Below are 13,609 nucleotides of genomic sequence, written 5' to 3' on the forward strand. Positions count from 1 at the left end.
CCTATGTATCTATATCTCTCTATCTAGCTACATATATATCTAACTATCTATCTATATGTCACCTTTAAAAGGAGGAAAATATTGAAGATATAAAATGATTTTTCCTTTGTTCCTCTTCATTGCCTTCCTAATTCCTGACCTTGCCTTCAACTTATCTACCACTTTGGAGCTTAGAGCTGCAGAACAAGGTTGCTGCTGCTAAGTTGCTTCAGTTGTGTCCGACTCTGTGCGACCCCATAGATGGAAGCCCACCAGTCTCCCCCGCCCCTGGGATTCTCCAGGCAAGAACACTGGAGTGGGTTGCCATTTCCTTCTCCAGTGCATGAAAGTGAAAAGTGAAAAGGAAGTTGCTCAGTCATGTCCGACTCTTAGCGACCCCATGGACTACAGCCTACCAGGCTCCTCCATCCATGGGATTTTCCAGGCAAGAGTACTGGAGTGGGGTGCCATTGCCTTCTCCGGCAGAACAAGGTTAGAAGAAAGAAAAAGAAAACAAAAGGATCAGACCCAAGAATCTCTAATATACATATTTGTATAATATATATATATATATATATATATATATATATATATATATATAGGCTTCCTTGGTGGCTCAGACAGTAAAGAATCTGCCCTCAATGCAGGAGACCTGGGTTTACAAGCTGAAATATATTCTACACGAACAACAGTACTCTGAAAAAAGGACCACAACAGTCATTCTTACACTTAATTTAATATGTGTTAAAGACTGATGTTTCACTGATGGGTGTAGTAACTGCTCTATACGTGGGCCCCCTTCATCAGGGTCCTACCACTCCTCCTTCAGGTCTCCTGTCTCACTTTCTCATATAGGCCTTCTTTAAATGTAAAATCAGGCTAGGACCCTTTTGTTACTCTTATTATCTTTCATATTGCTTTCTTTTGTTGTGTATACATTTTTTGTATATGTTTCATCATTTTCTTTTCTACCTCCCCGGAATCTTCACTGGGGCAGGTAGCATGTCTATTTTACTTACCATAGTTCCTGGAACATATTATTTGCTCCAAAAATCAACTTTAGAAAGAAAAAAACTGAGTAGTGGATACATGAGAGTAAACATTAATATTACTTACACTACCAAATCAAATTTTAAGTGTATCTTTTTCTTTTTGGTAACTGGTAAGTATCCAGAATGGCATTAGTGCTCACAGTGTTCCTCAATGCTATGTACAGTTAAACTTTTATCACCCAAATACAGACTGTCTGTATTTGAACCCCAGCTCTGCCACTTTCCAGCTGGTTAACTAACAGAAAGTTACTTGACCTCTCTGACCTTGTTTGTAAAATAGGATATAGCAGCCTCTGCCTCTTAGGTTTGTAATGATTAACAAATGAGTTAACTTTAGTAAGGTTATTACACAAATAAAGAAATGTGTTACAAATAAACCTAGGCTACGACATGCGATATAGTGATAGACAGATGATAGACAGAATGCATTTCCTCAAATAACCTTTTTCCTTGCTAGATGGACTTGCCAGCTTCAAAAGTTTCCTGAAGTCTGAATTCAGTGAGGAGAATCTTGAGTTCTGGATGGCCTGTGAAGATTACAAGAAGATCAAGTCCCCTGTCAAGATGGCTGAGACAGCAAAGAAAATTTATGAAGAATTCATCCAAGCGGAAGCTCCTAAAGAGGTTGGTCCTGACTGGAAGGTGGGTGAGAGTGGTCAGTGGGGGTCAGCTCAACCACTTCCCAGGAAGGATTTCCATCTGCAATACAGTTTGCAGCTAAAGGTTATTCCTATTTGAAAGTGGGCCACCTTTCTTAAACACCTACTGAATGCAAAGGGAGAGCAATACAATCAAGCAGATGTGAACTTCATCTCTGTTTAGACCACTTTCTAAGCAGTATGGGTCTCTCTTAGTAGCATGTAATCACAAATGAGGATAATACAGGCTGTATGATCTTGGGTGAAGTACTCAGTCTCTCTGAACTTAGTTTCTTTCTTTGGGAGAATGAGGATAATGAAGACTATTTTGCAGGATTGTTGTGATGATGAAATTAAACAGTGGATGTGAAAATACATATCTCAGCATTTGAACAAATTAATGTCTGATGAATGTTTCTATCACTTCACCTTTTCCCCTTTCTCCTTTCCTCCTTCCTTTTCTTTTTTGGTGAAAATTATCTCTTTTCCATCCCATTCTCCACCACACCCTGGTCTCCCTTAGGGCTTTTGCATTTACTCTCTGATCTGGACAAGATTTCTACTCATGAAAACCAAATGATCACATGGTAACAGTGCTACAGATGTTGGAGGACAATATAATATTAATTAACTGTTAAAGATGTGTGTTGATTTCAAAGAGGCTTTAGGGCAGTTTATCTGCCCTTTCCTATTTGTAAAAGTGAGTTGAAAAGATTTTTTGTGAAATTCAGGATGGCCTCAGCAAGACCCATTCATCATGTTTCGGTCAGGTCACTGATTTTGAATTGCACACTGTAATCCAATCTGGACATCAAACATTTCATCAAAATTTGGGGTCAGGTACAGAGGTGATCTGAGCAAACCCTCTAGGCAGGCAGTAATTAACTTAAGATGATTTGAGAGAGGGGAACCCTAATATCTTTTTTCTCTCACAGGTGTCCTAGACTCTCAAGGTTCTATCATTTGAGACTTATTCCTTTGGTAATGCATTACTCATCACTGATCCTTTTGAAAGGGCAACTTTATCTGAATGGATTATTATAATTGAATAATCAAATTAGATTATATACCTAATGACAACAGATGAGCCACCTCCATGACATAGGAGGTGGAGGTGAGGAGCAGAGAGTATAGAGTACTACAGGTCAAGCTGGAGAAAGTGAGAATCCTAGCATGCACCTGGGTTTAGTCTTACTCTGGGAATTATTTTGGAATCCTCCCTAGATCCCCTCTTCTACCCCTCAGTCTCTCACCCCATGCGTATGTATTGGCTTTCCCCTACTTCTGACGGCATTTGTGCTGGCCTGTTCTGTCAGCATGGAACCTCTACTTGTGATGTTACCAAGGACATTAATCTACTGTTAGTATTAAATTTGACACAATTTCCTGACTTTGACTGATTTCCCATTTCCAGCCTATCTTCTTACCACCTTCATTCCTCTTGACAGAAGTCTAGGATTTGAGTATATGCAAATGATGGAGATGCATCCAGGCTATTGCTAGCTGCTCTGAGCTCTAGGAAAACATTGTTCTCAAAGTTCCTTACTAGAACACTCAGGGGTATCATGAAAATATGAGAAATTAAGAATGGAGTTTCAAAATAAATAAAACCCTTGTTGAGTTACTAGAACACACAAATGATGGCCTTCATTATAAGGACGTTTGGGCTCTAATTAAAATAGCTTTGGCCTCCAGTCTCTGAGTTGAGCATCAGAGGGATGTAAATCCCACTCCAGTTACATAATAAACACTCTGTGAATGTTTGTGAGATGAATGGATGCAGGTATACTGACTCCAGACCTTTCTTGATGTATGACTTTGGGCAAGTTTCTAACTAAAGCTTTTTAATTCTCAATTCTCTTTAATTGTAATAATTTCATGTATGTGTGTGGTATGTGTATATATACCTGCTGCTGCTGCTAAGTCGCTTCAGTCATGTCCGACTCTGTGCGACCCCATAGACGGCAGCCCACCAGGCTCCCCCGTCCCTGGGATTCTCCAGGCAAGAGCACTGGAGTGGGTTGCCATTTCCTTCTCCAATATGTATATACCTAGAGGATGTTTAATAAATTGTAGCTATTGTTTTAAAAATTAACTTGCATTTTGACAAAAATTTATGATTTCACTTTTTAAAACATGTTTTATTTATTTACTTATTTTTACTTATTTTTTACCATTTATTTTTGGTTGCACTGGGTCTTCGTTGCTGTGTGTGGGCCTTTCCTAGTTGTGACAAGCAGGGGCTACTCTTCCTTGCAGTGCGTTGCGATAGCTTCTCTTGCTGTAGAGCACAGGCTCTTGGCACAGACTTCAGTAGTTGAAGCGCACAGGTTCAGTAGCTGCGGCTTGCAGGCTCTAGAATACAGGCTCCCTTGTTGTGGTGCATGGTCTTAGTTGCTCTGCTGCATATAGAATCTTCCCATACCAGGGACTGAATCTGTGTCTCCTGCGTTAGCAGGCAGATTCTTATCCACTGTACCACCAGGGAAGGCCTACTATTTCATTTTGATGAATACCCGAATGACCTGTATAACAAGTTTACCCACGCAAATAGTAATCTAAATTTTCTTTATCTGAATATTCACTTCAGTTCTTTAATATTAGGAACTGAAGGAGAGATGCAGTGGTAAAAAATTGGAACTAAGATTTAAAAATGAGAAGTTACCCTGTGTAGTTCAATAAACAGATAATTTATATACTAAAAACTGTCATGTCTGTATCTTAATAAAAAATTTTTTCTTTGCCCAGTAGTGTACAGGTGAGTATATATCAAAATGATTCATTAGAGGAGCCCATGCACATAAAAATAGTAAGAAAAAATAGCTGTTACGTGTGCAACTCTTAGCAACCACATGGACTGCAGCCTACCAGGCTCCTCCATCCATGAGATTTTCCAGGCAAGAGTACTGGAGTGGGGTGCCATTGCCTTCTCCCATTTATGTGTTAGAGAGGTTAAAATATGTATCACTTCTTTAAAAAACATATCAATTCTTTAAAAAATAGGATTAATAGATAGCTTTATAATTGTTAGAGATTTTATAATTTTTAGCTTTAAAATTTTCAACTATTTTGGCTGATGAGCAGTCTGGCTGCTCATCTAATTCAGTATATATTAAAAAGAAGGAAGAAGTATTGCTTTAGTGTGGCAGGAAGGATAACAGACTGTTCCTCACTAGCTGTTTGTAGGCATATAAACTGACCTCTTTGGATCTTGGAGTCTTCACCTTTGAAGACAGACATCTGACTACCTCACCTTTGAGGCCGTTTCCAGCCCAGTCTGTGAAGTCTTCCACCATTCCTGCATAAAACACACAGGTTGCTCTCACCTGTGGAAAGCACGTCATAGCCTCAACTCACTTTGTCCTGGACCTTCGATCACAGACACTCATGTCTGTTCTGGCCTGGCTGTCTCCAGTCACACCTTTGTCCCTGACTCTGACCTAAAGACACTCCATAATTCTTTGAGCCCAGATAGCTTTTCTCAGTATCAAGAAACTTCAGCAGCCCAGGAGAGACCCAAACACTTCCTAATGTTTCAGTTCAGAACCATTGGTTGATTTGGGTTTTGTTTCTTTCTTCTGTAGACTCAGGTACAAAAGTCATTGGAATAACAACGTGATAAACAATGATTTCTCTCAAATCATACTCAGGCAAGCCCAGTCAGGCTGTACATTGCACAAGCCCAGGGGACCATTCACATGGACCCTAACATGAATGATGTCCCTGGGAGTGACACAGTGTAGAATGGCCATGCATTCAGGCCAAATAAGGCATGATGCCTCCCAACACTCCAGTCTTCTGGGCAAAAGCAACATTGCTGGGCTTTTGAATCTTCTAACTACCCCTTATGATCTTGGGCAAACCACTTTAACTCTTCTGCTCCTCAGTTCTAAAATGTGGATGTCAGTATTGCCTCTCAGAGTTGTAAGACTCAAGGAGTTCACAGCGCAGTGCTGGTGAAAGTAAAGTTCTCAGCACTCCATAAATGTTAGTTGCTATTGTTATGAATGTTGTGCTAAAACCACTGTGTCTTTGTTTGTTTCAGGAAAAAACCAAGTGTCCTTATTCTTCTAGAGACACGCATAAAGTCTTGTATCCCTGATTCCTCTCTCTTCATTCTCCCCATTAGTCGTGAAACCAAATGCTGTGGTAGGAATACTATGGGATCAGGCAGCAGGATACCTAGATTCAAATTCTGGGTCTCTGCCTTCAAATACATTTATTAGCTCTGTGATCTGGAAGTCCCTATCTGCCTTTCACCTAGAAAAGGAAAGACTCATTTTTAGGGTTTTGAGAAGCTTATATGAGGTCTGCCTGAATGAGTTGTTTATTTCTAACACTGGGTGCCTAATATTGGTTAGAACGTAATCTGAGTCATGCATCTGTTGAAGCACCAGTTGCCTTACCCTACTGCATATAAAATAGAAGTGATAAGCTATTCTAATTTCCTATGCCTCTCTTCCCCTCACGTGTTATGTGAGAAACACTTTTCTCCCTACCCCTCCTCAAATCCCACAACCTGGGCTGATTCAGTGACCCCTGTTTTCTGGCTCACAGGTGAATATTGATCACTTCACGAAGGAAATCACAGTGAAGAATTTGGTGGAGCCTTCCCCAAGTAGCTTTGACGTGGCCCAGAAAAGAATCCATGCTCTGATGGAGAAGGATTCGCTGCCTCGCTTTGTGCGCTCTGAATTTTATCAGGAGTTCATCAAGTAGCAATGCAGTCAGGCTGTGAGAATCATCCTGAGAGTTATTTTGTCCATAATCACCCTGCGTTTTCCAGAAACCCACATATCTTCCTATAGCAGCTTGCTCCAAGATTCTGAGATGGAAAGCCCCAGGGAGGGTTGCTTACTCTTTTGCCCACATTGTTTTGGATGATTATCTATTGCCCCAATGTCTTCCTTTTCCAGTTTCCCCTTCCTGCCCCTGTTCTCATTTAAGCTCTACTTTGTAGATTGTTGTGAAACTCAGAACAACAGAAAAACTCTACTTAGGGAAACATAAAGCAGAAATATGATATCGTTGAATGTGGTTCCACTTGGTAATGGATTGCCATCTAAATTGGAATGAAAAAGAATATGGATATGGAAAAACCAATTTCAAGTGAGATTAATTGATCTCATTTGTTGTTTTAATTCTGATCCAGGGAGGCCACTCATTATTTTCTGAATTTGGTTAGTAAAATGTGGTAGGCATTTTATGAGGCAACCATTATTTGATTTTTTTAAGCAAATACATCGTTCAAAACATCGGTCTTCCTTTGAGACCATTTTTGTGTTAACTAGAGATTATAAACAAGAGATACAGCCAAGAATATATTGTGTTTATATAAAATCAATCTGAACACAATCCATGGGGCTTCTTATAATTCCCTCAGACCTTCCCACACATAAAGTTACCAAATTCTGTATTAAACAGTGACCTAAGATCGCCAGTGGACTACTTTATAAATGTATCTATGCCTCTAACATGTAGGCCCAAGGTTTAAATTTTCAAATTAGTTAAAATTTGTGTGAGTGCAAAATTCCAAAATTGCTAACTCCAATCATGTAAAATAAAAACGTGCTGCTCATTGCAGCGGTCTTCCTCCTCAATACCAAGAGGGCTGTATACTACAAGGGAGAAATCTTGTCCAACCTAACAGGGGTAGTTGTCCGATGGTGCCATCAGTTTCTTAAGTACAGGATGATTATCTTCAAAATAGCTAATTATCTTCAGAAAACTTAATTTGACTAAATGCAGAGACTTTCTGAGTGAGATAGAGTTTTACAGTACCCTGCATTTTGCAAAATGATCTGACCTTCTAGCAACTGCTCATTCCCCTCCTTATTTTACTCACCATAGTAATGAATTGTATTATAGTCAAAACACACATTTATACCCCAACATGCCTTCAGTTCAGTTCAGTCACCCAGTTGTGTCCGACTCTTTGCGACCCCATGAATCGCAGCACGCCAGGCCTCCCTGTCCATCACCAGTAACATGCCTTACATATAGCCAATTTTTAGTAGGTTTAAACTTTTAATGCTGTATTTCATTATTATAAGTCTTACTAGCATTTTTTATTATCTTTAGTAGATTTGACTAAGCAATACATAATCTAGTAATAAAGAGACCAACTGTGTATGAGGGTAACCAAGTGAGGATAGAGAGTTAATTAAAAAAGTGATTTTTAAGGGATTAATAAACATCTTAAATGTTTAAGTAGAAGATTACATTGTTTAGTCTTGTATTTCCTCCTTTTGTTTCTTTCTTTCATTTACAAAACTCCTAGTTTCACATGTCTGTAACCTATTAATTCAGTTATTCACTAAGAATATTGAAAGTAAAGCAACTATATGACTGTATTCTTGGAGTAAACACTGACTACATTTGTTGGGTTTTTCTTATTTTTGTTATTTCAAAGACTAATGTGCCCTTTCTGAATACTTGCCATTTCAAACTCTGAAAATGGGTTGGAGTGACTGGGTCTAGTGCCAACAATTGCTAGTCTGGTATGAGTTCATTCATATGTGTCAATATTGCTCACTTCAAAGAAACTCCATTGTCAAGAGGTTGACAGGCCAGGTCAACACTGTGAGCATGAAAGATAAGTTCTCACCGTGTCTACTAGTGTAGGACTGACAAGCAATTCACAAGAATTCCCAGCACGACCTTTCTCAGCATCTGTCTATGCTGCCCCAAATGGGTATAAAACCACCAATCCTATACTTGCTCAAGCAGCTAGAAAATGTAAGAACCAAAGAATCTAGGTTTTTTCTGAGATGCTTAAACATTTTTAAGAAAAATTTTGATGTCATTAAAATATCAAATCTTTTATTCATATCATTTGAAATAACCAAATGTTTACAAATACCCAGAGAATTGACTAGAGACTAGAAAGTTCACCAAGATGGTTGATGTTACAAAGACTCAAGCTTACCGTATTCACAAATTGACTGCACATCCTATGTAAGTGGGTAGACTTGTCAGTGGAGGATAAAAAGGGCCTTTGCCTTTTCATAAGCTGAAAACACAGGAGGCAGAAAAAGCAGGAAAAGCACCAGGAGGGCAGAGCTGTGAAGGCTACAAGAAGCGCGAATGCCTTGCAGTCAACTGGTGACATGTAATATATATATATGTGAACATGATTTTAAATTTAAAGCAGTATGAACACACACATTAGACACTCTTCTAAGTAAAAATTAAAAGGAATATAAATATCACAGCCCCAAATGAAAGAGCAAGCGTATAAACATCTCCCTAGAAAGTTCTTTGACATATTTTGAGAGTACTTTTAAACGTAGAAGAGAAAAAACTGAACTACCAAAAATTTCCATGGTAAAACAAACAAAATAGCATTCTTTTAGATTTTGGGAAGTTGGGAAAATTGGGGTGATCTTTCCAGAAAAAGAATGTGTAATGTCTGTTTATCACTTCCTTTCCCTCCTCCCCCTCCTCCGCAATCTCCCTAGAGTAAATTGCCTGGTAAAGTATGAAGCTCAGTGGAGAAGCCCTTGGCGCTGATATGTTCCTCCCTGGAGAAAATGTAACACAGTCCTGTGTAGATCTGGGATGTAGAGAGGTGGTCAATGGGAACAGGAGTACATGCTTCTCATCTTTGAGAGAAACCCAAGGTTAGGGAGGCCGGGTAGCCCCCATGCCCTGTCTCTCTGCTTGTGTTTGATATAGTTTGAGCTTGGCATCAGATTAGTATCCAAATTTGACCAGAACAAAGAGGAAGACTATCTATTCTGGAATAAGTTAGGAGGCTGTGTTCCATGTTTATCTGCTAACGCAGTGCTTGTTCATATGAGCAACCACCAACACACACACACACACCTTCTGAAATGTAGAACTGATGTGTTTCAGTAATTTTGCTTTCAAATCAGTAGAAGCAAATTTATAAACACATTTTGTGCCCCACTCCCAAAACCACCCATGTACTCATTCTCTACTGTACAAATTACGCTTTAAGCATATTTCAGGTTTTAGTGCATAAAGAGAAGAATTTGTTAAAGAAATTGTTTTTATTTTTGCCTTCTATAGAGCCATTGATTTTGTTTGGTTGTTGTTCTCTGTATACACCCCCTTTCAACAGAGTGGAGTTATTATTATTTCACAAAGTATAACAAATCAATTGGTAAACTAATAAACATTCTTTGTCGGGGATTTTTCAATCTATCTGTCCCATCACAAATTTGATAATTTGAGAATCATTTCAAAGGCTATTTATATTTCAGGGAAATGACTTTTACCCTTGAAATCATTCCTTCTAGTAGTCATTTTCTTTGTTTCCCAGTAATTTAGCAAGTTTGGTACAAATAGGGTCATGAGAAAAGAAAGGGGGGAAAGGAGGAGTGAGAAGTGGTGAAGAAGTAAGTGCCTAGACTTACCTACAAGGTGAGTCCATTCAGTAGAAAACATTTAAGAGCAACTCCACTTGATTGAAAATCAAATAACTTTTTGGTGTCACCACCAAGATTGGCAGGAAGGCATTTCTTTAGTAACAATGAAGCTAGATGTGAAACTCCATTTTAAAATCCTAGGAAGTTTGGATTAGATAAAAGAAGAAACACGGAGGCCATCCTTTCCCCAGTGGGTTTGCATGTGCCAGAGAGCAGAGCATGGAGAACTCAGTTTCTAATATCTGAATGTCCAAACCCAAGGGCCAGACAACTCTCTGTAGGTTCTGGACATGAGGTCTTATTATATCTCGGTTTATGGGTTTTCCAGTCTCTCCATTCTATTAGACAAGTGTGTGTTTAATAGTTGCTTTGGACAAGGCTCCTTAACAATTTAGCAACTACTCCCTGTGTTAAATGTATTTTCACCCAAACAGGTCATGTGGCAGATCAGAGCAATAGATATTAAAAGAAAGGCTTCCCCCAACATCCTGTAACCGAAAAGATCAAGTCTTCCAACTAAGATACTAATAGCTTTGAATGGAAACTCACAGCAGACAGTAAAGGGAAAAAGACAGATAACCAAACTTTGGAATATTATCCTCACCTCACAGTTTAACAATAATTTTATCTTCTAGTAGAGAAGCTAAAAATTCACTCAACATTTATATCTAGTTTGATAAGTCTCTTGTTTTCTCACCTGAGAAAATTTTCCTTTCTCTTTCACACCTATGTCTCCATTTCTCTTCTCCTCCGGCATGAGGATACATTCAAAATAATTGAGTCTAACCACATTTATCTAATAACGAATACAATTAAAGCATTTAACTCCCTATCTAGAAACATGTATAAACTAAGGCATAAACAAAACAATGGGAAATGTTGCAAATTTTTCCAATGGAGAGAAGTAATCTGGATAATTTTTTGCCAAAAGTTCTTTTCATATTACATGTTATTAGAATTTGGGGGACTGAGTTTTTTTTAAGACTGCTACAACTTGTAACTCATCTTCAGGAGACCAGCCTGGAGAAAAGAGTGGAAATGAAAGTTTGGAAATCCATTCATCAGCATGTATCCCATGTTTTTCATTTAGGAACAATTGTGTTTATCTTCAAATTTTGTATCCAAAGTGTTGTGTACTCTGTAACTCATACTACTTGATAAAGCACCAAATATGTATCTGTAACCACAATCACATTTATTATATTAAATATGTATCTATATAACAATCTCTGATTCCTTCTTGACTCCTGAACATTCTTGATGTGAAACTCTCCCTTAAGATGGGCTTCTTTATTCACTATGCTCCTTACAACAACAGGTGGGAATATCCCTCTCCTAATAAACATCAACTGTAATACAGCTTGACATGCAAAACTCAGAGAGATAGCAAAGTGTCTGCTATTCATTCACTGTTCACTGCATTCCCTTGGATTCAGATGGCAACAACTTATTGATGTAAGTATTCTCTGTTAGCGCTGACTCAGCTCATTATATCATTTGGATCCTGAAATAGTGAGTATATTTATTCCTTTCTCTTCCTGAACTTGTGAAAGATCTAAAATCCATGAGCCACTGCAAACAGCTCAATTCTATGACCTTAGATTTGGTGCTCAGATAGTTTAGGAAATGGGTTCAGATTATACAACTAGTGGGACTGGACTGGGTGAAAGGGTAAATGTGTATGCAGAAAAGGGGCATAAATAAAATGAGTTTACAGAAAGAAACTGATGAGAATTCATGTGAAGGGAGAGTGGGAGAGAGGAGTTGAGAGGTTAGAGAATGCCTGCTTGGTAAGTTCTCATTAACAATTCCAATAAAGCTGGTATATTTATTGTAGATGTTTGAATGTAGATGTTATCACTCTGAATCATTTCAGTACCATCTATTCTCCTTTTTTTATTGTTATTATCTTGGATGATTTTCTGAGAAGCATTATTAGAGCAAAGATCACTAATACTTTAGTCTCCCCCACAAAGATTAAGTGATGTCTCAGGTCAGTATGTGAATCAGTGGCAGAATAAAGTTTAGAGGTCAGATTGCCTCTCAGATACCTGTCAGTTCACTAGACCAAAGGACCCACACGTGACCCCTCAGAACATTAAGATCGCTGATTCTAATTTGAATAAAATTGGCTAAATTCACCCCTGCCCTCGTGGTAGTCTATTCTATCACCTATTAGTGATGTAAGCCATATTCCCCAAGCTATGTGATCTCCAAAATCTTTTGCTAAGTTTACATTTTCTGAATCAGGAGTATCTTGAAAATTATTTTGCTCACAAACCACTTTCCAAACACCTTTACCTCTTCAGATGGCTTCCCAGTGCCTCAGTGCATTCTACACTTAAATTAGTTCTTATTTGGCAAATTCCTGGTTCAAATTCCATGCTTTTCCACTTTTCAGTCAATTTCTACATTCTCAAGTGTTTAAATGTATTGAAACAATTAAAAACATGGATTGAAATTGTATTAAAACATCAAGCTTATGAGGAGGCAGTCTTTGCTCAATTCTTGGCAGCCAGCCCCACATGGCCAGGCTGCCAGGTCTCTTATTTAATGAGGTCACATTTTCAAAGTACTCTCACTTTGAGAGAATCCTAGGTGTGAGACAGATAGGCAGGGGTGAGACAGGCAGTCACCTCCTGCAGGTGACTTTGGAAGACTTCATTATATTTTGAAGAAGTGGTGCCCTGTCTGCCACAGGAAGGACCTGTCTGTGACCTATGAGAAATAGATTCCTACCTCAGATTGTACCATTGAAAACATCACAGACACTTAAAGAGGAATTAGAGCCTAGAGGCTTCAATGAATAAAGATGAACAGAGGTTGATATTCAGTTATTTCTTTTAACTGAATATATTTTTATTACTTTTTAATTTAGCAGTGAAAGCCATAGGAGCTACTTGAGCTTCATTCACAATTCTACTGACCACAAGAACAGGGATTGTTACCGAACTAGTTCTCTTTATCCAACACTCTGCAATCCAAACATTGGATTCCAAAGTTTGTGGCCAAGGAGTTTATTCTCAAGGCAACTAAGCGATGAAATGAGAAAAGAAGTTGCAGATCTATCTCCTTGAAAGGGAGAGAGTTGGGATATTTATGGGATAAGCAGGGTGATCTTAGGCATGGGGCAAGGTGGCTGGGCCTAGGGAAAAGATGAGGTCATCAGTGTTCTGCACAGATTTCTGTACAGTGTTCTGTACACATTTATGTACTTCTGCATATTCAAGATGGAGGTGCTTCTCATGATCTGAGGCTGGAGTTTTCCAGCCCTCTGATGTCACAATGACATTCATCAGACAACTGCACAGGCCCAGTTTTAGGGTCAGTGGCCCACAACCACCCTTAACTGACTTGCACTGGACAAGAGCTGACTCCAAATTCCCGAGACTACATGAAGCTGTGAAAGCATACAATTTAAAGGCTGTGGCAAGTGGGGTGGGATGGTGGGACTTCCACTCTCTGGTAGTCCAATGGTTAAGACTTGGCCCTTCCACTGCAGGGGGCATAGGTTCCATCCTTGGTTGCGGAACTAAGATCCCACATG

General features: G+C 38.9%; 1 protein-coding gene across 2 annotated transcripts in view; it reads left to right on the forward strand.

Moving 5' to 3' along the window:
• The window catches only part of RGS5 (regulator of G protein signaling 5), a 57,456-nt gene extending 46,168 nt beyond the window's left edge, over window positions 1-11,288 (forward strand). For both annotated transcript variants that reach the window (XM_006052834.4, XM_025287450.3), the window contains 2 exons: window positions 1,489-1,655; window positions 6,227-11,288. In XM_006052834.4, the coding sequence (XP_006052896.3) occupies window positions 1,489-1,655; window positions 6,227-6,388 (329 nt within the window). In that variant the 3' untranslated portion in view covers window positions 6,389-11,288. The remainder of the gene's footprint in view (window positions 1-1,488; window positions 1,656-6,226) is intronic.
• The last annotated feature ends 2,321 nt before the right edge of the window (window positions 11,289-13,609 follow it).

Source organism: Bubalus bubalis, chromosome 6, assembly GCF_019923935.1.
Source record: "Bubalus bubalis isolate 160015118507 breed Murrah chromosome 6, NDDB_SH_1, whole genome shotgun sequence".
NCBI lineage: Eukaryota > Metazoa > Chordata > Mammalia > Artiodactyla > Bovidae > Bubalus > Bubalus bubalis.